Source organism: Aythya fuligula, chromosome 1, assembly GCF_009819795.1.
Source record: "Aythya fuligula isolate bAytFul2 chromosome 1, bAytFul2.pri, whole genome shotgun sequence".
Classification (NCBI taxonomy): Eukaryota; Metazoa; Chordata; class Aves; order Anseriformes; family Anatidae; genus Aythya; species Aythya fuligula.
The window spans coordinates 95828363-95854109 of record NC_045559.1 but is presented as its reverse complement, the minus strand read 5'-3'; the positions used below and the strand labels follow the sequence as shown (position 1 = coordinate 95854109).

Sequence of the window (25747 nt, the reverse complement as noted above, 5' to 3'; positions counted from 1 at the left end):
TCAAGTATTAATGTCTCGAAGAAAATCCTTATCCCATTAAGAGAGGGACCTTTTGACCTTTTGTAGAAAATTATATTTCTTTCCGGTAATGGCACTGTCAAAACTTTGTGATGAGTATATTTTGATAATTAACAGCAGCAGAATTAGACAACAAACAGTAAGCAGATTTCATTCTCTGATTGCATTGTATAGCATGCTTTTAATATTCTACATATATATCTCAAGGTCACTGCACAGCTTACTTAAATCTGAGTAGCTCTTGAGCAGAATATTTAGGCAACAGAAATCTCACTTGCATAATTTATAGACACAGACCTCTTTTTTTTTTCCCCTTTTTGCTACAACACAAAATTAAACCAAAGCAGATTAATATCTCAATGGCTATTACGGCTCTCTACAATTCATTGCAACAGTGAAGAGTAAGAGTATCTTTTTAAAAAAGTCTATGTGAAACTCATGAAAGGTAGAAAAATGATGAAAAGTACATGTGTTCTTTAGTACACTGTTTCTGAAGCTGACAAAACAACCAACTACCACAAAACTCCATTGTATGAAAAAAATGCATGCCTTTTATGATTAAGTATTACCCAAGCACTAAGTATCACCTATTCTGAAGGCATGGCAGGTGGAAAGTAAGTCTCAACACACATTCTCCATAGATGTCAGTCTCAAATTGAATCCATGCAAGGTCACAGGCTTGGGGTATATTCAAGCACAGTACTAGACTCAAAGTTTTAGAAATTCACTTTATAAACAGAAGTAATCTGAATTTTCCCATTTGCGCATGAAGCCCAATTATCAAAGTCTGACAAACATAACCAGTCTTTCAAGAGGGGCAGAGAAGGGGCTTAATGAAGCATAACAGCACCTGGATTCTGCAAAAGACATACTTTTTTGTCCTGTATGTGTCCTCTGTCCTACCTACATATGGAAGAGGCTGATAAGGAAAGATACATTCCCCCTTGTAGCCATTTTCAGTTAGCTGCCTTGATTTGAAACATCCTTAGCTCTGTCATACAACAAGGTGCAGTGCTATGTTGTTCTACACACACCAGCACACACAGAGGTCTCTGTGAAAGTTTCAAAGGGAGATCAAGTACAGTTATTTTAAGACGGAGCTCTTAAGATACAAGAAGGAGGCAAAACAGCATTCAGCAACTCACTCCGATGTATTGACACTTCATCAGCAGTTTTGCTTACTGTATTCTTACCTTAGTTTTTGGGAAACACCAGTATTAGACACATAGCATGACATAAGGTGATAACACAATTTGAACTTTTTTTGCTTTAATTCTGAATAGGGACTCAAACTTCTCCAACTGAACTCAGTTACAGATTTTCTAGAACACATTACGCATGGAAGCATTAAAACCCACCAAAGCATGGATGACAGCATCATCTCTTCAGGTGAATACTTCATCTTCATGCACCTACAGCAAAGACCCAAGTCTGAATTAGGTGACTAAGTTTCCTTTTCTAAGAACAAAGAGGAAACACTTCCACCACTGCTTATCTCATCCTGAAATACACATCTAAAATAGATTAGAAGAATGTTCACTAATTATAAAAGAAGTCAAGGTGACCAACAGGCCTATAAACATTTACTCTGTAGGAATCTACACAATTCAACAAAAACCAATCTTCAACAAAATGAAAATCACCTTTAGTAACTAAACATTTTCTTTGAAACCATAGTATAATGATTTTAAACGACATTGCTTATTTCTGCATAAGAGGCATTCCTTGAAAATGTGATGCAGTATTTCCCAGACACAACGGGCTATTTACTGTTCATATAATATCTTAAGACTATGTTTAATCAAGCATTGTTTTCTTACCATGGCAGGAACCATCGAGTTCTTCATATCCTACACTGCAGATACACCGTCCAAGAGGCACAAGCCAATCCCCGTCTGCTCCACAATACAATTTTGGAGTATCACGTTCCTCAGCGCTCTTCACACAGGAGCCCCGCACTTCCACCAAAGAGGAAGAATCAACCCTTGGAATAGTATCAGGGAACATGGCCAAGTTACGGACTGTGAAAGGGCACTTTTTGTAATAAACACGGACTGAGACCAAAGCAATGCACGCCCCAATGTCTTGAAAAGCAAGATAAAATCCTTTCTTGTTTATTGGCCCAACTTCACGAACTTCTGTGTTGAGTTTAAGAATGCGGTCACCCAAGTCCATTTGGGTAAAGCTCTCATCAGCTGCAATAGTATCAATTTTAGTGTACTGGTTTGGCTTGAATTTTAATCCATGAGATTCATCTGATTCCATGTAGTAGAGATTAAAAGTTTCCTTGCAGGTTCCCAGTACCCACGGAATACTGTTGCAGTCCCTCAGGGTAAACTTCATTTCCACATAAATTTTTTGTGCAGCATCACGGGAGATCCAGTTTGTTCGCAGCCAGTTGTTTTGGTTTGGTTCCATCACATTACATACTTGGTATGTATGAATGGGACGATTGTGTTCATCCATTTCAGTTATGGCATCCCACTGAAAAGAAATCAGATTGTGAGAAAACCAAGATAAAAATTATGCATATACAGAGAATCTACACACACAGATGTGCATGCATTTATGGCATAGTTAAAAATAATTATTTACTTAAAGACTAATTTACCTAAAGACTAGAGGAAAAACAGTAGTTTAGAAGCAGATACCAACCACGAAAGAGTATGTCAGTTTTCAGAAGCTATTAATTATTAGAAGCTTATTACTGTAGAAAGTCTCTAATCAACATGGCTTCAATAGAAGACACTGGCCATGGTTCCACTGGTAAATTCAATACACCTGAAAATATTCCCGGGCATCTGATTCAATTCCCTATGCTGAAAAAATTGCCAGAACGGTCCCATTTGGCGAGCTCACAGACTGGCTCTCCAGCAGTCCTCCAAGCAATTTCCATTGCTCAGGGGCACTTCACAGGCCAAGTGCCTGCAGCGGTCAGCAGCTGGAATGCAGCCATTCCAATTTGATGGGTCTGAGGCACATGTCCTGCTTACACTCTGTAGATGCAGCAAATTGTACAGACACATGTTACTTTTCTGGCCCATAGGCTCTGTATTACGCTCATTTCTTTTTATAAGAAAATAAATCTGCTACAGGTATCACATCTCTTTACCCTTACAAATTCTCTTCCTTACAATTAGGAGCTAGAGTAGGAAATTTATTTATTTATTTATTTTTAATTTTTAAGTTACATCAATGTAGATTAAAGAACTCAGAAATCAAAAACACATCTATGAAAAGCCATTCATGTGCTACACATGAAAGGATTATTGAATGCCTAATTCAATACATAATATGCTACCATAAAGGATTACCAACAACCCCAAAATACTTTCAACAAAATTGAGTCAACTTTCCACACCAACAATATACCATAAAACATGAGTGTCTTCTTATGGAAAGACAGCAAAAGTCATAGTTCTGTGTCCAGAAATATTGTCCCACCAGAAGTTTTGGTGTGGCCTTTTGGACATACTGTTCTCTTATGGCATTCTAGATGTAAACCAATATAATGAATGGGGTTTTGTCTTATTGATGAAAATCACTTAAAACGCCAGACTATGATAATGTAATACTATAAAACATCAAAATACACACTATGCATGTTCATGATTTAGCATACTTGGAATGCAGCAGTTATGAATAGACATTTAAGATTACTTGCCTACTAAAAAGAAACATGAGGTTAAAATTGAGAAAACAGGAATTGAAAACCTGACCAAACTTTCTCATCTTTACAGTTATTTTGGTTAAATCACAGTATGGTATTTTAAAATTTTATATTAGGTATATAGAGATATACATACAAAACATATTAAAGCACATGTTCAAATTACCCGTAACATGCAATTGTGAGTACAATAGCAAGATAAGGACCTTACACATCATCATTCAAACATGAATTCAAATACTATAGCGCAGTAATAACTCCACCCTACAAATTCTTTTCTTGTAATATGCACAGTATCAATACATAATTTTTCTTTAAAGCTAGATTTCTGAAGATGCATTTCAACTACTTAAGCAGTAGAACTTTTAGTGTCTACCCAGTTCAACATTACAAAGAAGGTAATGGTTGGCCTTTGGTCTACTAGATTGAGAAAATACGGGAAGTATAAGTTAAGTTTAAAATTTTTAGAGCAAAGTAATAAATAACAATAAAAATAAAGGAACAAAAAGGTACCATTTAGAAACATGGTGAAAAGAACAATTATTTGTTCATCTTTTTCTGTGGAAGAGGAAGGTATTCAGAGTCAAGTATTCATTTTCAGCAAAATCCCAATCAGATGATTCAAGGCCTACATGAATATTAATAGAGGAAAAATCCCATATAAATATGTAGAAAACTAGTATGTGAGGCCAACTAAGTTCCAAAAACAAGTAAGGTTTCTATACAGAAGTGGGGGAGCTTGTGCCCAACTCCAAGACCTTTCACACAATCTTCCTGTAAACAGAAAAAAAAATAAAGGAGGCAGGGAAGTACACTTCCTGTAAGAGTGAACTGATCCATAGTGGCAAAAGTAGCAGAAAAAAATCCCCAAACCTGTAGCTCCACTGGCCTGAAATTCGAAGTGGAAAAAGGAATTCCAAGTGGAGCCAGATGTGATCAGGAGTGGGATACCTCATCACTTGAGCATGTATCTAGGAACTACCCAGAAAAATTGAGTCACAGAATATCTGAGTTGGAAGGGACCCACAAGGATCACTGAGTCCAACTCCTGGGTTCTCAAAGGACCAACCAAAAGAAAAGATCAGAACACACGTCTGAGAGCGTTGTTCAAACACTTGAACTCCAGCAGGCTTGGTGCTGTGACCACTGCCCTGGAGAGCTTGTCCCAGTGCCTGACCACCCTCTTGGTGAAAAACCTTTTCCTGATATCCAGCCTAGAGGGTAGGGTAAGTCAAACTATTTATGGGCAACCACTTTTAGAATTACATCTCCCAATTGCAGCAAGAGTAATAGGACCTTCAGACTAGGTTATCTTAAAAAAAAAAAAAAAAAAAAAAAAAAAAAAAACACATACTTTTATACAATAACCAGACAATAGCCAATGGTTGGCAAATGTTCTGCTACCTCTCATGGCATTTTTACATTGCCAAAGGTTTTTGACCTCTGGGTTTGGCACACATGCAGGAAGGACAAAGCCACTACTTCATCATTTATGGCAACATCAGGAAAAAAAATCAGATTTGGTCAAAGTTGTGTCATAGAGGACTAGTTATCACACTGCTTGTCTGTGTACCACTGCTCCCAATTTGGGATTTTGAAATATGATTAAAATATACCCTGCAGCAAGCAGTACACAATATCTCAAGTAGATCTTGGCTTTCAGAAAGGAAAAGGGGACTTCCACACTCTGATGGGCCAGGTCTCTTCCCTTTTGCCAAGCACGAATACACACAGCTTGAATTAATTCAAGATTCCACAGCCATGGAGGATTTAGAAAAGAAAAGTGTTTAATTAAAATACATAGCTCCAAGCCTTCAAATCTTGCCAGTAGAGGTTCTTTAAAAGAGAAATAGAAGGGTGTCTCAGTTGTCGATCCCTATCATGCTACCATATCTGTTAAATAAGAAAAGGGCATAGCACCTTTTTCTCCATAGATAAAACACATCCTATAAGTTTAAGCAGTATACAAATATAACCACAATGCAGATGTTTTGAAAAGTGTAATAAGTTTTCTGAATTCGTATATCAAACCACATTAAAAGGAGAATGCGTAACAGGCTTCAGAGAGATCTCTAACAAAATTAATAATCAGAATAAAAATATAATAGGTAGGATGACAACAGTTTTTAAAATTGAGAGCAGTCCTCAGAACTGGAATAAACTAGATTAAAGCAAAAAAAGCCGTAATATACTACTGTCTCTTAAGAATATTACAGAAGAAAATCACAAAATATGCTCCCCTAATATGAAATTAGGAACTAGGAACTAATAAAATATGTGAACAACGCTCTCAGACACATGTTCTGATCTTTTCTATACTAATAAATATTTCCTTCAGAAATTTATATATTCACTTCGAATCAATACTTTGAGTTGAACTTAAAAATTAAAGCCCCAAAGTTTGCTGCTAGCCATATTGTTAATAATATAAATCTACTACTTGTGTAAGAAAGCAAAAGGTTCAGCATTTCAATAACAGGTATCAAAGACTAAAACAAGAGGGGTTCAAACATGGGCAGTGCTTCAGTTTATTCATAGCAGATTTTACACATTCCATGCCTGTGCCTTTCCACTGTGCTCTGAGCTGTGCTACTGACAATTTCCAATTTGTGAGAATTGATGCATTAGGCAAGAAAAATATTTAAAAAGCATTTGCAAAAATACTGAACAATAATCATCCAAAAAATGTATTTTCAAAAAATTTTAACATCTAATGTTTCTACCTAACCACTGTACTGAAATGTATTGCATAAATTATGCTTATAAATACAACTGTGAGCTTGTTGGTGCATAATCTTAATTACTATTCTGATATTAACTGCAAATGAGGCAAGTTCTACCACCCCAAAACATCAACATCAGAAGTCAGACAGAACTCAATCTGTGATAATCTCTGACAAGGCCACATTCTTCCTTTGGTGAAATGCAATCCGCTTTTAATTTTTTAGAGGAGTATTCCTCCCCCACCACGACAGCCAAGAAATATTAAAAAAAATGAAATTCAGTGCAACAAAGATGCTGAACAGTTTACCAAATATGCACTCTTTTGTGGTGGTGCATTGTTTTGTGTAAACATAGTGGGCCTACAGGAAAGATAAGAGAGAGACTCTTTACCAGGGAGTGTAGTCATTGGACAAGGGGAACTAAAAGACAGATTTACATATTAGGAAGAAATTATTCACTGGCACAGGTTGCCCAGAGAAGCTGTGGATGCCCCACTGGAGGTGTTCAAGGCCAGGCTGGATGGGACTTTGAGCAACCTGGTCTAGTGGGAAGTGTCCCTACCCATGGCAGGGGGTTTAGAACTGGATGATCCTTAAGGGACCCTTCCAACCCAAACCATTTTATGCTTTAAGTTGTGTAAAATTACTCTTCTCCTAAACGTTAAAAACAAACAGAATTATCTTATTGGCAATGTCAACACTATAATGTTGTAGCTCCTCCCAGAACACTTAACTTGACATGCATGAGAGGTGGCAGAAGCTGCGGCATTTAGACAAGATGACAGCAGAGACTACCTTCAAATTGAGTCTCTTGGCATCCCAGTGTACTGCATACTTGTGAGATTTTTCAGTGCATTTTTCATCTTTCAAATGAGACAAACCTGATACTACTGATGGAAACAGTAGCAGGAGAAAGTTAGTTTGTACTGGTGAAGTTCCAGGACTTCCAATGAAGGAGTGGAGAAAAAAAATTTGGAAAAAAAAAGATTTCAAAATTCTATTTTAACATTGTAACCAGCAGTGAAACTGATAGGAGATTCTATTTTACTTTCACTTGTGGCATAAAGCAGGAGTAAACATCACTGAAACAGATGAACATGGAATCTGAAGATCAGGAGAGAATATGACAAGTAATTTACATTTTTTCAAGTACAAGGTATGAGATAAGGCTACAGACCACGCTAAGACTTGAGTTAGATGAAAATCTCAACTGTTTTCGTATCTCTATGAACTACTTTACAATCTATTTCCTTTTAGAACTTCACTAATATTCAACAGCTGTACAGAGAACACCATAAAAAGCAAATGATATAACTTCAGTCTTGTTCTAGCTATAATACTGACATTTGGTTTCAAAAGTGTTCCCCCTTTATTTATTTTTCTTAAGCTAAATACTACAGCTTTGCAAAAAATCAAATACTACACTTATATTTAGAAATCTGCAAGAGGTGTTTATTAGAAGTTAGTAGGTTATACTAAAGGCTGTAAGAACCATGAACATTACCAAAAACAGACTAACATTCAATATGTGAAATGCAGTTTTAAGCATTAGTTTTTCATAAGAAAGTGTTTTAATTATAGCATTGTACAAAAAAAAATAAACATAGCAGACTAGTTTCAGTGTGATGGAAGTAGTCATAACTTCCCTGAAGACGTGAGGGTTATTTCAATTGTGTCTGAATCTTGACTATTATCTTTAAACCACTGTTGGCCTCTTTAAGCGAGGCATTATCACAGACAGAGTGCGCTATTTAAGACATGTTCAACTGAACATTGGCATGATTTACCCGGTACTAGCCATACAAAGCAGTAGATTTGTTTATATCAAGCTCCACAGTAAGAAGCTTTTCCAATTAATAGGAATAGTTGCATCAAGCAGATGAAGACGTCTATTTTACATGGACTGATATCTAGGTAACTTCACATGTACTGGAAGACACTTCTCCCACAAGCTGTCACAGACTGATGAATTAATAGTGAGTTCTTAATCTCAGATAAGAGTTATTCAGGCACTGATCCCAGCAGTAGCTATGTAATCTAGGATGGCAGTTTTAGTATACTGCACAGCACATTTTACTGTATTCAAAGAAAAATGCATGGACACCAGTTACTCAGGCCCAAGCCCTTACTCAGTAAGGTAAGGAATGGAAGAGACCATCTGACCTTAGGAGTTCCACACATTTTGCTTCCCAGGCTAGAAAGTTCCCTCACCTTTCTCATTAACCTTTTTACTCTAAGGACAATTCTTTCAAAAACAAGTGTTCTTTGCTTACAAATGACTAACCAGTGTATCTTAGCTCATTCCCTAGCAAGGAAGGTTGTGGCATGCAGCATATTCAGATATATGTACTTAAGTACATAATAGGACCTCTGGGTAAAATATTTTATACAAATCCTTTGATGTTGAGCAAAATACATATGGATAAATTTTAGCCTTGCATTCGGGGGAGAACTGAAGGAAAAAGCAGTGCCTGAAAACAACACGCAGTAATGGATTCAGGAAGAAAACTTGTTGATTTCAGCCACCCTGCAATTGACTAGGAATACATACACAAAGGCAAGTCCTCAAAGGTCATAAATTGTATTACATATCTGGCAACAGAAGAAAGTTTTCCTTTCTAAATCAAGGAACAACACACATAAGGGTCATGCTAAAGAGGTCTTGAAGGTATCAGAACTAGGTAATTCAGAAATGTAACTGTCAGTTACTTCTTACACAAAAATGGAGGCTTGCATTTGAAGACACAGCAAACCTGAAAAGAAATAATGTGGCTTTCTGACATAAATCCCACACAGATGTCCATTTGGAACAGGTCAAATCCCTAATAAGTATGGACTACATTCATTATATAAAACTGTTTCTTCAGATAGCAGCAGTCTGAAGAAAGTTACATGTACAGGTAACTTCTGTAACCAAAATCATTTCGGTAAGCACTTATTATATCCAAAGGGGAAAAGAAAAAGGAAATGGCATTTTTTTTCCCTTTTTTTTTTTTTTTTTTTAATTTTTCCTATTATGGTCATTTAATGGAAGATTTTATTACTTGTCCTGGGCATTGATATTTGCAGTCTGAGAGTCTGCAAAAATCTACAAGTGAATTCTCACTTTCAACTGTTAGTTGCTGACAATCTTTTTGATCCTATTTTCATGGAAACAAGTCGAATCATGAAAATAAAGAGAGTTTTAAAAGTTTTTAGAATTCCCTTACGCTGTCTCCAGTGAGATGATCTCCATAGAAATGGGTTCAGAGAGGTCTAAGCTAGAAAGCAAAAGAGAGGACCTGCACTTGGCATGCAAAGTTGCTGACTGCCATCTACAAACGCAGATTTAAACTCCTAGCTGCTGTAGTGACATTCAAGCAGAAACAGCTATACTACATAACAGAATTTCAGAAAAAAATCTCTTAATGTGTTTAGAAAATAAACATTTTAGAGTACAGTTCACAGCTAAAAGATTACAATGGAAACAGCAAGTTTAAAGAACATTATGGAAACCAACAAGTTTACTGTAGAGAAAAAAAAAAAAGCAGACAGCCTCTGTTATCCATGCATTTACCCCCAAGTTTGTATAGCTAGCAAAACAGAAGAGCAATTGAACTACTTAATCATTTAGGTTGGAAAAGACCATCAAGTCCAACCGTTAACCCAGCACTGCCAAGTCTATCACTAACTAAACCACATCCCTAAGCACCATATCCACGTGTCTTTTGAATACCTCCAGGGACGGTGACTCCACCACTTCTCTGGGCAGCTTCCAATGCTTCACAACCTTTTCAGTGAAGGAACTTTTCCCAATATCCAATCTGAACCTGCCCTGGTGCAACTTGAGGCCATTTTCTCTTGTTCTATCGGCTGTTGCTCAGAATGATAGACCAAACCCCATGCCACAGCTACCTTTGAGGTAGTTGTTGAGGGTGATAAGGTCTCCCCTGAGCCTCCTTTTCTCTAGGCTAATAACTCCACCTCCCTCACCTGCTACTGGAGCTCTGTCACTAGGTGGAGGAGCTCCTCCACACAGGCACACCTCCCACAGGTGCTCCTGTACCACCATAAAAGCAGGGCACACCCCACAGCTCAACACCTGAGTAGCAGCACTTTCCTACCTGGGCTCTGTCTGGGGAGCTGCCTCAGTTGTGCTGGGTGCAGATCTCAAAGAAGCCATGTCCTCCGGGTGGGCTGTGACACCACTGCTTCCTGGCAGAGCCAGCAGAACCCCACCTCCCTGCAGCCCACCCTCTGTGCCAGATGCCACACTGTGACTCCAGTGGCTGGGGCAAATGCCACTGCTGGCCCTGCCTACTGTCGTGTGATGGCAGCCTAGCCACATGATGGGACCGACCCCTGTGCCCTGGGGCAGCCTCAGGACAGGAAACACCTTCAGTCTGCCAAAGCTGATCACCTCAGCCAAGTCTTACATTTAAACCATGCCAATTTAAAGTCTCTTAAGGAATGCACACAGACATGTTAGGTTAGCTCTGTAGAGCCATAACTACAACTGTGACACAGGTTTAGGGGAAAGGATGACAACAGTTTTCTACATGGGCAGCAGCATATAGACACCTATCACAGTCAGTGGCAAACCTCTCAAAAACTGTAGAAGTTAAGTGTAATTGGAAGAGAAGAGCAAAACCTGAATTAAAAAAAAAAAAGTTAAACAAGAATATAGGATGGAAAGTGGCAGATTATTTAGCCTGTTTTGGTTCTCAAAATACAAACATTAATAGGTCTTGGACTGCAGAACATTTGTTCTATGGCTGAAGTAGCCATGATAATGCAGAAAGCTGTTAATGCACTCAAAATGTTAAACCCCAAATAGCAAGTCACCTCCCTGTTATTTACACGAAGCATTAAGTACTAGAACAAGTGCAAGTATGAGCTTCTCCAAATGATTCAGCCTTCCTCCACTCTGGAAGTTACTATGGTGTACATAAACGTTTTCTTCAGGCAAATGAGACTGAAATTCGGTGAGATTTTGTAGATGAGCCTTGGAATCCAAGTGAGACAACCTTCAGACAGAAATTCAATCGTCTGCCACTTGTGGATTAGCCAATGTAGGAACATTGGGATAAGATGATAAAATAAGACAGCGCTGGTTGAGCTCTGTAAAAAATATTGTGAGCCTTTCAGAAGGTAAAGGGAGTCACACATCCTGATTGTGATCCATTACACATATACTAGAAAAGATCAAACTCCAAGAAACATAATTACATTTGAAAGTACCTTATTGGATAGGTGCTCAAACTACTGAGGCAGTAAATCCATGTGACCAGCATCTAAGCAGTGTCATAATGCATCAAGGAAAAATATAGCCATGGAGTAATGTTTCTGCTGTTTGTATACCACAGAGAGAGCATTAAACGTAAGTCTGAAGTAATAATACACGTTCTTTTCCATTTTAGACCATAGGAAGGCAAAGCAGTATTGGAAAAAGGTGATATAGGAAAATGAAAAAAAGTTGGTACACATACACAGAGACTGTTCATAGCAAACCAATGCATAATTGAAGCCGAACACTAGCTTATAAAATGTCATTCTCCTCAGTACTCTGGAACAATACCTTTGTTTTCCTAAACATGTTATGAACTATAAAGACTCAATGACTTGCATCAAAGATATGCAAGGATAGCATGCCAGACTGTAATTTTCTTTTTAAATGAGAGATGGTAGTAAAGCCTCAGCAGGAGGTAAGAGATGCCACAATACTGTGGTGAAAGTGCTGCTGATCACCTTTCCAGAGGCATCGTTATGCCTCTGGAATGCAACACTGCTATTCCATCTGTTATGTAATGCAACACTCCCACTGTATTCAGAATTGAATGGAAAGTGAGAGTAGAAAGTCAGCTCCTTCTCCAGATACTGTGCATCTTAGCTCTCAGCCCAGCAGTATGCCCTTCAAAATCTGCTTGTGTGCCATCTTTGGGTCCTGTGCCATTTCTTTTGTAAAACAGAGGTCAGAAAGCTAAGAATATGTACACGTAATGATGGTTTACAGGTACCTGATACTAGAAGAGAGCTGGATTCAACTGATCATAAGACAATTATCAAGGATGCTGCCAGGAAAAACAGGTCTTGTGCTGAAACAAAATGATGAACAATGCTGATGCTGGCAGGCTAATGAGAACAAGAAGCTGGCAATCCTCATGTGTCTGACTTAGACTTGCAGGATTAACTAAGAACAGAAAAAAAACAGAGTGGAAGGGACCTTTACAGAAAAACATTATTTCTACATTTACGGTGTCTCTAGTTCAGAGACTTGTACGAATTCAGAAGTTTCCTGTTAATCTTCACCATTTATAACCAGCTTAGTGCAGCCATGTCTGTACTGTACCAAATTCGACCCAACAAGCCTCATGGTTCTGGAGCTGGTCTTCAGCCTCCTCTCCTGCCATATCCCTGCTTCCCATGGGCCTCAGCCCCTCACATTGTTTTGGCCACCTAAAAAGCCAGAACACTGTCAGGGCAGGGAGAGACACTTGGTGCAAAAAGATCAAGTCCTTAGTCTGAGACTGACCTTGCCTGCTCATGATTTAAAGCATGCAGTACTACTACTTAAATGACTTTTTTTTTTTTAACCAGCCAACACCTTACAAAATAATGTAGTGCATCAGATCACAAAGGTGAGTTAAATGCATAGAGTTTCAAATATTACTTCCCTTTTACTTAGTATCCAGGCTTTGAACCTTCAATTTAGTATTTGAAATTCTCCTTCAGCACTGGAGAGATCCTCTTTTGCCTTCACCTCTTCAAGAAACAGAGCTTTAATTAAATACTATGGAATCACAGCAAAACAATAGTCCTGGCTATGTGCCCACAGAAACCAGAGCGTAACTCAGAGTTTACCATTTTTATCTCCTAAATAATAACTCAAAGAAAGCATTTCAGTTCCAACGACAAAAACTGCACAAATACTTAAGCTTTCCCAGTGAAATCTGACTGATCTCAGAGTCTATTGCTACACGGGCATTGGCACATTTAAATTACTGCAATTAGCAAGCAATCAATGGGGTTAATATGGATGAAGTAAAACCTTTAAGAATATCTAACCATTGCTCCTTCCCATCTTTCCCTGATTCTTCAGGGAAGCCACTAGAGCTTTGAAAAAAATTTAAAGTCCTGCCATTTCTGCTTCTTATTGAATTAGTACTAGTCAATTAGTGGTTTCAATTAAAACTATACCAAACGGAAACAATTAAGAATAATAATTACACAAATCAGCTATATAAAGCAGTCCATAGATGAAAAGCCTTACAAACACTAACACATTAATTCAAACTAAGACATAAAACTAAAGAAGCAAAACTAAAGATAATTAGAGGAAGGTAAAGTGACAGATCACTGATTTTTACCAGCATACGCTGCAAGTTATAGTAATAAAGAGCTTGCTGTTTCGGTGTGGATGCCTTTTATCTGACACCATGCTCACCTGCACAAACTGAAGCAATAGCACTTAAACTTCACTGCAGCACAACAATATTCCTTCAAGCACATTGCTGACAGGCTCCTTCAGAACTGCCCGTCATTCCCCTCCAACTATTGTGCTGCCATGTGAAACCGAGCCTGCTCCCACGGCATGTGGCAGGCTGAAACACCTACTACCAAACTGCTGATGAACAACTGAAGATGTTCATCTTTCGTTGATTACTTTGTGTGATCATCATCACATTAACATGTTATCACTATGTAAATAACATAATTTATTACTTCATTTTATTTCCAAGCTGCTTATCCATTTGCAAAAGTCAGTATCAAAAGGGGAACGACCACAATTAGAGATGGAAGAATTATTATAGGCATAGTTAACTTGCTATTACTTGGCTTGCAAGGGATTATGTTGATACACTCAAGTGAATGCCAGAAGGAGTGGCATTATATCCTACTGTTTAACTGAACCCAGAAGTTCTCGAAGTAAGATCTGAGAGGTGAGCTGGAAAACTAATTACTAGAAGGGTAGTAAGCTGAATAACCTAAGCAGCACAATCTATTTGCTTTCAGTTCCTAAGTTTATTCACAAATTCTAGATACACGCATTACAGCTTCAGATGTTTTCCCAGTCAAAGCACTCTGGAGCACAGAAATTCTGCAGACTAACTTCCATTAGAGCTTGGAAATGTGTTTAACCTGGCCTCCAGAGTATGTTTAGAAACAAATATGTGAAATGAAATTCAGGAGCCTGCAATATGAGTAACAGATTCTCAGATGAGCATACCAGCCTCAGCCATGTAGTCTGTGAATTCCAAAGCAGAAACAGAAGAAAAGGGTAAAAGAAGATAAAACAATCACCAATGTCTTCCAGCAAATCAGTTTGCTCATGTTTCCCAAATAATTGCATATTTACTGAGAGCTTGTATAGTACTGTCTCCTGTGGGAGCCTAACCTCAACCATACTAATTTTAAATTACTGGAGGAAAAAAACCTGCTACCCTGCCCTGGTGCTCATCCAATGTCTGAGTTGACAAAAGGAAGAAGCATCAAGCTCTTATCATGCTGTATATATAAACCAGCATAAGAAAAAATAACTGGAGTCAAGTCCAATGTCAGAGCAATCTGACATTCAGGAGGGGGTTCTTCACAGAGAGGGTGGTTGCACACTGGAACAGGCTCCCCAGGGAAGTGGTCACTGCACCGAGCCTGTCTGAATTTAAGAAGAGATTGGACTGTGCACTTAGTCACATGGTCTGAACTTTTGGGTAGACCTGTGCGGTGTCAAGAGTTGGACTTGATGATCCTTAAGGGTCCCTTCCAACTCAGGATATTCTATGATTCTATGCTCTGCCATTTCTTCTTCCCTACACAGTGGTCTGTTCTCCTGGTATGTCTGAGTAAGAGATATTAGCTATTATACTGAATAATGAATGTGCTTTTTCAGCCTCCACCATCCTCATTGCCCAAGTTTTTAATTAGATAAAAACCAAAGATATTTTGTAAATCAATTTGTGGCAAAGTTACTGAAAGAGAAACATTCTACTGTATCTTGGTTTATTTACAGTAAAATTTCATGTAGCTTTATTCATAAACTGCGTAAAATAGAACCCATCTATTCTTTGTTGTATGCACAACTTTGAATGACATGGGTAGGTACTAAGTACTGATTTGTTCACGTCTATATATTTGATAGAGTAGATCAGTCTATCTGCTTACATGGGTTTGCAATCTCTTTAGGTTCATCCAATTTAGGGAACAGCTAGAAGTTTAATGAGTAACTCCCTGTGATACGTAGAGGTGTTCAGTAATTATTTTCTCAGAAGTCTGTAGTTCCAGTTTCTGAAGGGAAAAAAAAAAATACAGTGCAAGATAAATCTCTATCTTCTATTGCTCTATTGTTAGTTCAGTAAGCATTGTTTTCTTAGAAGAATAAATAATTCACCTTAAGATACAACTAACAAACTTTGGTTGTCCAAAAGAGCCTTGTTTGTAAGATGAGACATCACTCACAGGGCATTCTGTGTTAGGAGCATGTCCTGAGAAAGTTGGCTGCAGTTTCAAGGAAACCATTTGTCACTGATTGATGGAGGCATAAACATAATTCGTCTTATCTGTTTGAAGGGATTGGTTGAACATAGAAGTAAAAAAATAAAATGTAGTAGTATTCCACCATATCAAATGCTTTACTGCCACTGAATATGATGGCTAATGAAAGCATCTTCACTGCACTCTTATGGCAAAGATTTTGAAGCTTCTCCAGACTTACAGTCCTATAAAGACAGCTCCTTTCTAGCTGCAACATTAACTGTCACAGTCTTCAACTGCTAAGTCTTTTCCGCAGTTACATTGCACACCAAAATAAAAGTAGGGCTTAATTTAAAAAAACACCTCGTAGCTGTCCTGCACAAGTTCATGTTGATAAAAGTCAACATCATGTGACTACATTGCCATCCCTCCCCAGACGTCTTCATGACCACATGCTGGGTACCAAGTGTCTTGTCTATCCAGTACAAAATTCAAAGGAATCTATAAAGCTGAAGACAAGACAAAGACAGAAGATAGTAAAAAAAAAAAAAAAAAAGTAGCAATGCAAATTTTCCTCAACCTCAAAATAAAAAAAAAAAAATCAAGAAATTTATGAACTACTACAACTCTTAGTTCTGTGAAAATTTGAGTGCTTGAGTTCAAGAACATGTTTTACAAAGGATACTAAGCTTAAGATGAAAACTATGTGGCTCAAAAGTACACTATTTATGGCAAAGATATTTAAACATGACATGCTCATTTGCTTTTAATCTTAGGAGATTTTTTTAAAGTATATTGATAGCATTGTGTTAAAAGTTAGTTCTTCTGTCATGACCTACAATAATCTTTGCATTTTCCAGATTTTGCAATTGCAATAGCAGCAACTGGCTTCCTTAAGTACAAGGACACTTACTTCACCTGACAGAAACCTAGAGACATATTTGGACCCCACTGTAGATAAGCTGATATGCAGCCATGCAGAGCATCCACATGCTAATGACAATTCATGACAACTATGGGCATTCAGGGACCATCAGCTGCAGATCAAGTTAGATTGCAGGTTCATTTTATCATTCACCAAAAGAAAAATCACACTTGCTGGCATGCTCCTCCCTTCCCCCCACCATGAACTGCCTTCAGTTGTCACAACCGTCTCTCCCACATGACCATACTACTTGAACACAATTGTTGAGATATTAACCCAATGTACCTACTTCTTATATTGCCTGCCCACATGATGTCCTTTCAATGCAAAAATAAGACTCATTTATGCATGCAATTTCTGAGCAGCAAAAAGAAGGAACAGATTTTTGGCATCTGTTTTCATGCATGTGTGTTGGTTTTCAGTTTTATGAAGGAAGGGCACTAGGAAGATTAGATTTTTATTTAGAACTTCTACATCAGCGGAGGTCTTCACACCATTTAAGATATTCCATGACTGTCTTATCTGGTCATTGAACACATGCACACCAAAAAGCAGATAATTTTATAGAATGTTACTCAAAATGTTTTCATTGGATTAAGCTTTTTTTTTTTTTTTTTGCTATAAAACCCACAAAATATTGTGATTTTTGTTACTTAAATTATGCTTTTATCAGAGCTTCCAGTTTTCTAGAGTGTAAAAGGATGAGTATTCATAGTGGCAAGGGGATGAAAGCAGCTCAACTCAGTTTCAGGCGTCATGAACCACAGAGAAATTCCGTGCTGTAGAAGAGGTTCCACAAGAACCAAAAATCCAGGAAAAGGGAGTACAAACTTTCAGTTTGTATCTTCCTATTCCTCTCTCTCTCACTCCAAGAAGTATCCTACAGACCACAGCAATTAATATGTCCACTACACTATATGATGCAGCCGGTCTCCTAGCATAGTATTTAATCTAGGAGGTGGTTTTCAGAAAGTTTCTACAACTCTGGCTCCTGGTAGCAGAGCTAAATAGAGGCTCTTAGAATGCAAGTCTGCCTCATAGTTTATATTTAAAAGAAAGATAATCTATTCTAGGTCTAGATGATCTTTCAAGGTTCCTTCCAATCCCTAACATTCTGTGATAAATCTATCATACTGTTGAGTATATAAACTATTACATCAAATGACTATGATAATCGTTTATTAGTTCTCTGATGTTCATTCATTATTGAATACTTCTTGTGATTGCAGAATAACTACATAAGGCTTCCAGTTTCCTTACAAAAGTGACTTATTAGCATATGATCACACTGGAAAGCTGAATTTGCAACTAGTGACGGTGCAAAAAAATCAAAAGCAGCAATTCTCTCTTCTTACAGATATGACCTAACAGCTTTTTTATTTTTATTTTTTTTAAACTTCATCAACTCTTTGACCTTTCTGCATTTGGGACAACACATGTCTCTCCACAAACCCTGATTATTTGGGGAGGAAAAAAATGGAAGCTTTTTACAAGTGAAGCAGCTAGCAGGGAACACCAGGTCTCCCCACGTAAAGGAGCAAGGGACTGAGACTGAGAATGCAGACATGCAGACAATCCAGAAGAGGTAGAAAAGAAGCATATAACCCCAGACACTGACAATCACAGTGTCATTCCTCAGCACATTTCTCTCTTTGTCAGTCACAACCACGTAGACAGGAGTAGACAGACAGTAATAGGGTATGATTAATTGAAATAGGATGTTTCTGTCAAATTTGTATAAAATGGATAAGTTATTTTTACTGCATACTGTATATATACACACTCACATGAATTGCATCATTCTTCTATACCCCATCTTCAATACAACACTCTTAGGCATTCTGATAAGGCATAAATCTTGAGACTGATTCCTTTTTTTTTTATATATATTTTGTCAGATTCAGGAGACTTGTATATATAGGGGAGTTCCAAAAATTTGTGCACAAAACATTCTGGACGATATCATCTACTAATCATAGTCTTAGTACCTTCTCTGAAAGTAAGTACTCGCCTAGAGCGTGGTGTGCTTAAGTTCAAATCATTGCCCCTACTCTCCCCTTCCAAAACACAGCAAAACTTCTCCCTAGCCCTTGTCAACTTTTTACTGGGACATTATGTTCTCAGTTTACATTCAGGTAAACCTGAAAGTGCTGACCAGGCAGTTCCCAACTAGAAACTACGTGGTACTACCTACTACTATACTTGTGTGAGATGTAGCATACTGCTCTTCTGCACAAACCTGAGATGGAGGATGGTCAAAAGGAAAACTGTTTACACAAACTGATTTGCATAGACTATTGACCTGCAATTCCTTCACAAGTTCTCAGCCATCTCTTGAAGCAGGTATATTAAAATAACAAGTGTACATGTGTATGTATTTGTGTCTGTTTTCTAATGAGCTATATGAAAATAATCACACTAGTTTTCAGAAACTAATTATCTGGTTATTCAGACAGTTCAGGTAAGCTAAGTACTCTAAAGTTCACCTTTATAGTTGTTGCAGGTAAGAAGAGTGAATTGGCTGTAAGATGAAAGAGCAACGCAGTTGTCAGTATTTTTGTACTTAGCTGCTGTACTGGTCATTCTCTGAACTAACAGAAAACTTGTTCTTAGTATAGCAGCTACAAAACTGGTAGATTAATCAAAACAGAAGACAGACAATGACATGGAATATTACATGCAAAACTGACATTTGCAGTACTTAAATCGAAAAAAGCACTTATAGTAAAGCCTCAAGGTAGGAAAAAACATAATAAATATATGTAGATGCATTACACTTTTCAAGATCATAGTCTAATTTGTTCTCTTTCTAGAAAAGAATGAAATGGGATTTCTATATCTGACCTTATACAGATCATTTCTTTAAAATCTGATAGAGGTACCCTATTTTTTGCAGATTTCATAATCTTTTGTTCTTCACGTGTATTCTTACATACCCTTTGTATATGCAAAAAGGGTATTTGGACCTGTGATTTTGAAATGGAAGAAAGACACTGAAAAATTTCAGGTGAAAGTCACTTCAGCATCTTCTGCTCAACAGAATAAGCTATTTACCATAAAGACCAAATTTAGTTTTCATCCATATGTTGTCCCAGCAAGAAGAAAACCACACTACTCTACAGAAAGTTCACACTGGGACTAGGAAGTGTGAAGATTTATGTCAACTCAAGAGCTCGTAAGTACATAGTATGTCAATAATGCCATCCCTTTGACACTTCATAGTATCTGAGGGCTCAGAGCTACTCCATACTTCCCAAGTGTTCTCTCTCATTCTGGGTGTCCACCAACTCTACTTCCTGCTACTTAAATTTCTTCCAAGTTATGTTCTGAAGGTTGTCCTTGGAACTATCTTCCAACTACTATTTAATGACATATTGCTTGTGACCAAGACTTTCAAATCCTGTTTCTACCCCTACCATACCAACAACTTGGGACACTTGTTCCTGCCACTGTTCTGCAGTTCACAGCAGTTCAGTTGTTTTGGGCTGAAAAAAGGGCTGTGACAGGGACTGTTGCACAAGCCAAGATACTTCAAAATACAGGCTGCTCCTCTTTAATTACACTTTATGACAGAAAGTTATTTTTAGTTATCTCAGCAATGATTTACAGTAAACTGTAACAGCACAACAGAGAAAGGTGTGGTAGTGGTACAGCAGCTTGGCATGCTATCTTTGCTGCCAGAGTATCAAGAAGTTATACAGTCAGCTACCATGAGCTCCCTACCCTTTCTTTTTCACATTTTTTTCATGTTTCATGAAGTCAGTGTTACACAGGATAACTATACATACAGTCTCTAACCTTATCAACATGGACAGATCAGATAACCAAAAAGACAGTTTTCTAATGAATCACACAGCCAGGCTCTTCAATTTTTCTGCCCAGTGTTATAGCTTCCTGACCCTTCCAGAAAATCCAGCTCTACCTCCCTAACAGTTTTCCACAGAAACATTCACATTAACAGTCACAGTATGCCCAGGAACAAGGCAATATGCCTGTCAATGAGAAACTTTCTGTGAGCAAATCCCTGGCTCCATCCACTGGTGTTGAGGCTGCTGGGCACAACTTAAAGCCTCCCATGAAATCTGCCATGGTAGTCTTCCATGAAAGCTGCCTCTGCATGTAAGTATAAATGCCACCAGCATTGTAAGTGGACCCTTGACCACAACCTGCAGATCTAGAAAAAAAATCCAATTTAACAAGCCCTTCAGGGTACGAGCTCCTACCTCTCCAGTTGCTTCCTGCCCGTGGTCAGCCTCCATCCTGAGGATCTGAGGGAACAATGCTGACCCCCACCAGCCCAGTGCCCCCCTGAAGTCAGTCTTAACAGGAAGTTTAAAACAACACAGGGGTGTTCTTCAAACTACTACCACCTCAGCACATTGGTACTGAACACTTATAATCAAACAATTGTCCTGTTTGTGGGATTTTGGCAGGTGCAGGAAGGCCAGGATGATGAGTAAGAAGAATCAATGTAGTGAATGTAACACTAAAATAAAGAACTCTGGTATGCAAAACAACAGTTCTTCAGTCAGCTCAGGCAATTCAGAGCCTCTGCTGGGAAGATTAAATACAGAGCTAGAAAAATTAGCAAAAAAAAAAGACTGGCTTTGGAAACACATATTTGGCATCTTTGAAATCAAGAACTTAAGTTTTTATTTTTGTCCTCATTGATGCATTTTGTCCGTACTTTTTTTTTTCCTCCTACAGAGTTCACAAAATATCTTTTATTCTTTGGCAGCCACATAAAAAGTAATTTTAAAACCTCTGGGTGCAGAAACTCTCCTTTGGGGTTGTACTGTTTACAGGACCTTCCTTGCTGTGTAGAAACGAGCAGGTACTTCAGGCTGAACGATGTAGCAGCTACTTAGAGCTACGCTGTTTTTAACGTTGCTGCCAAATAAAGTTTTGCTGGAAACAGCAATGAGTAAATTATACAGGTTCTTGCCTTTTTTCCCCAGCAACTTGTTAACTTATATTTTCCCACAGAATATTTGGCCTTCAAAATTGCTGTTCTGCTGAAATGCTCTACAAAAATACCAACAATTATGCTATAAAATGTCACGAATCAATAGCACTGCATGCAATATCTAATATATGCTAAACCCCATGAGCTTGCTCTATTTTTTTTCAAGGTACTTTCTGCTTACTTTCAACATTAGATTGTTGAAATGGCTATTATGCTTTAAAGACACAAAGAGCTCCAGTAATCTTTGATAATATAGACAAAACTGGCTCCCCCACCCCAAATGAAGTTTGTTAGGGAAATCACAGGAGGAATAAGACATCAATTCTAGGCAGCCCCTCCATTTGTAACCTTTTCATCAATCTGCTCATGGCATTTAGTGTTTTTTTTTTCCCCCTACTTTAAATATAGAGAATATTATACAGCTGTATTTTAATCTCAGTTTGAAGTATTTTAACTTATGTGACAGATAAGATCATAAGCTTAACAAATTCTGTCACATACACAAAAATTATTGCAAACAAATAGCTTGGGAAATATTGCTCTAGATATTAAAGCATTCTGAGTTAATTAAAACATTTTAAAGGATAAAATGAGTGAGCATATGAACCAAAATATTGTATGCATGCTAGAGTACAATTTAAAGCTTGAAAAATTTGCAGGGCTGATTTTCTAAGTACACACTTCAAAATATCATTCATTTCTTAAGAAAACAGAGAAACTGACATTGTGCCGGATGACTTCTGCACAGCAGTAGCTACTTACGAATACTTTACAACTACTTATATTCCAATCATTTATTTTTCAGTTTGCATAGTACCAAATCAGACTGTCTTGAATGTTTTGTTGTTTTTGTTTGTTTTAAGTTAGACGGGACTTGTTTTGAATATTATCATTGGTCATAGTCCTGATGTAACTACTGAACTTAGAGCTACTTGATTTGGACCTGCATGCCCTTGAACACTGAACTGAGAGCCAACCACATTGCCTCTAATTCCGGATCTCCAAAGGTACTTTCAGGAAGCACATCACCTGGTGAGTTACCCGTATAAAAGGTTCCTGTGCCATGTATGTAAATTCTAATAGAAGTGTCAATACAGAGATTATAGTTGCTTACTTATTGCCAGGCCTTCTAGTTCATTGATACTTCTTCAGTAGCACAGGACAGCTATAGTGAAGGATATAAGCATGTGCCAAAGACATCAAAATCTACACAAAATAAGATATTCTTGAACTGTTTTCTTGAATTTTCATAGGCTTTTTTTTTTTTTAAATAAGATTTGCAGTTTAGGATGCCACTATTCTTCTCCTGTAGCTTACTTCTCATGGACAGAATAAGTCTATTTCTTTCATCCATCAAGCTTTTTTTATTAACTTAAAAACAAATCCAAAGAATTTGTATTTCAATAAACACATGTACCCAGATACAATATACTACTTCAAATTCAGTCTTGGTACAAGCCCAGGTAGAAGAAGCTGTTTGCTTGGTCTGGGGTTTCTTTCCCTGAACACAGTATGTGAATCATAATCCACTCATGTTGTTGAATCCTAATATTCCAGTTAACCTGGCCAAACTTGGCTACTTCATGTACATGCTATTTTCAACATCACTTTTCCCCAGCAAGCCTCTAGGCACAAAGATGGTTACTCCTAGCTGCTGGATAAGTAGCACAAGAGAAAGGTAAGTAAGAAGAGTTGCTCGGTATTTCACAGACACAAGACTGACTTCCTTATTGATCCCATCTTACACAATATTCTCTGAGAAAATGGACCTGAACTCCCAGAAATAAAAGAAACTTTTACTCTAGGTTGTCTGATGGTACACAAAAATGTCTCCTTGCTGAGGATTTCCACTGATTAAATTAAAGGCTCATAAGAGGAGAATATTTGAACCTGTATCTACCTTTTCATCATTCATAAGTACACAGCACACAAATAGGCCAATATGGTCACAAAAATCTATGGAAAATACATAATGGGAAATTAAAATGGTAAATGTATAATTTGGATTATGTACTGGGTTTTGTTGGAGCTCATTTTCTTCATAGTACCCATACAGTGCTGTACTTTGGATTTGTGATTAAGACTGTTGATAATGCAGAAGTATTTTGGCTATTGCTGAGCAGTACTTGCACAGCAAGGAGGCTTTCTCCATGTCCATCGCTGCCCCCCAGAGTGACTAGGCTATGGTGGACAAGAAGCTGGGATGGGACATGGCTGCAAAAGCTGACCTGAGCTGACCACAGGGATATTCCTTACGTAACATCACACTCTACAGTAAGAACTGAAAGGAGGGGGCTAATAGACTATTGCTTAGTGACTGGCTGTGAATCAGTCAACTTTTGAGAGGTGGTGAGTGCCTTTTCACCCTTTGGTTTGTGTTCTCCCTCTCTCCTTCCTTTCCTTATTGAAGGCATCTTACCTTGGCACATAAGTTTTCTCAGTTTTTCTTTTCCCATTCTCTCCCCTGTCCTGTTGTGAGGTTGGAGTGACCAAGTGGCTGTGTAGTGTTCAGATGCTGGCTGAGGCCACCGCGCCACAGATTAAAATAGATTGCCTGAGGGTTTGGGCTTCTTTATTTCTATCAGTTATGTATTTACAGCTAAGTTCTGTTATTATAATGGGCAACATTGGAATCAAAACCATGCAAATAAGTTATTTTTGTAGAAAATATTAGTTTTTGTATATCCATTTATCTAAAAATAATACAATAAGCAACACCAAGTTTAATACTGCATTATGCAACAAGAGGTATATACACTACCATTCCTTGTAGATACTCCAGAGTAACATTCATAGTACTGAGTCTGTCTCAGAAATATTACTGTATTACTCAGTTTCAGCAACATGACTTCAATTATGATTGTGTTAAAATTCAGCTCCCATACAAATAAAGCCTTTGACAGAGATTTAAGTTCTGAACAATATTCAGCCTCAGTGGTATACTATTTTGTTTACCAACTTCAGAGAAATTTAATGGAAGAAATGATAAATTACTCTAAAAGTTTCCAGTATTCAAGAACACCATTAATTATTTATTTTTAAATGGCTGGTACCTTTAAGATTTGTACTATAAGGGCTTTGTAAGGAAGGGGGAGAAAAATAAAATGTCTTCAAAACACTCCCTCAACTCCCAGCCAATATAGCTAGCAGTATTGCATGGGGAGCAAGTTGATCAGCACAATTTTAAAACTTTGCAGCTTAAGTACAAGCCAGTAAAACAACTGTTCTTGTAAGAGAGAGAAAAGAGGCAAGGATGGCTATATTTAGAGCCCAACAGCTAGCTCTGCAGCAGCATCCTACCCCTAGCAATGTCAAATAAAGGATGCACAGAGATTTAGGAACAGGGTCCTGCTAAGTCTGTTCTGTGCTCCTGCTCCAGAGTAGTCTCCTGGCCACCAACTGTCTCTCAGCCTTGTTCAGAGCTGGCATTTCCAGGAGCTCTCTTTCAGACGAAAATTACAATCCAAACTTTAATAACAGCAGCAACAAAAGTGAGGGTTTACAGAATACAAGGGCCTTGATTTGTCTGGATGGGAGAAACAGTTAGATGCAAATTTGAACCTCACCATTTTCAGAGTTTGCCCTTATCAACTGCTCTATGCAAAGAGAAATAATAGTATTGTAGGACTGCACCAATTAACTCTTTTCCATACATTTAATTTAATTCACATTGCAGACAGTTTATCCACATGCTATAGTTTTAGCTGAAGCAGCGTTATAAAACAGTGAATGCAAACAAATGGATGCTCTGATTCAAACAGTTCTCAGGCATGCTCTGAAGACAGAGAAAGTCTAGTCTAGTCTGTCTTGATCCTTCAGAGCAAAATAAATGCTATTGCATCATATATATATTATTTTGAACAATGTTCTTTTACACATTGTATATTTATATCATGTACGACAATGTTTCTCTGTAGAAGTTGCTTAGAAGCATAAGGACACAGAACTAAAGTATTTTCAGACCTGTATCACTGTTGCCTTCCCTTTTTGTAAAGGGT

The 25747-nt window shown here is 37.8% G+C and overlaps 1 protein-coding gene across 4 annotated transcripts in view; it reads right to left on the bottom strand.

The window, feature by feature from the left end:
• Window positions 1–25747, bottom strand: part of EPHA6 (EPH receptor A6) — a 513331-nt gene that overhangs the window by 384739 nt on the left and 102845 nt on the right. For all 4 annotated transcript variants that reach the window (XM_032187197.1, XM_032187216.1, XM_032187206.1 and 1 more), the window contains exon 3: window positions 1839–2502. In XM_032187197.1, the coding sequence (XP_032043088.1) occupies window positions 1839–2502 (664 nt within the window). The remainder of the gene's footprint in view (window positions 1–1838; window positions 2503–25747) is intronic.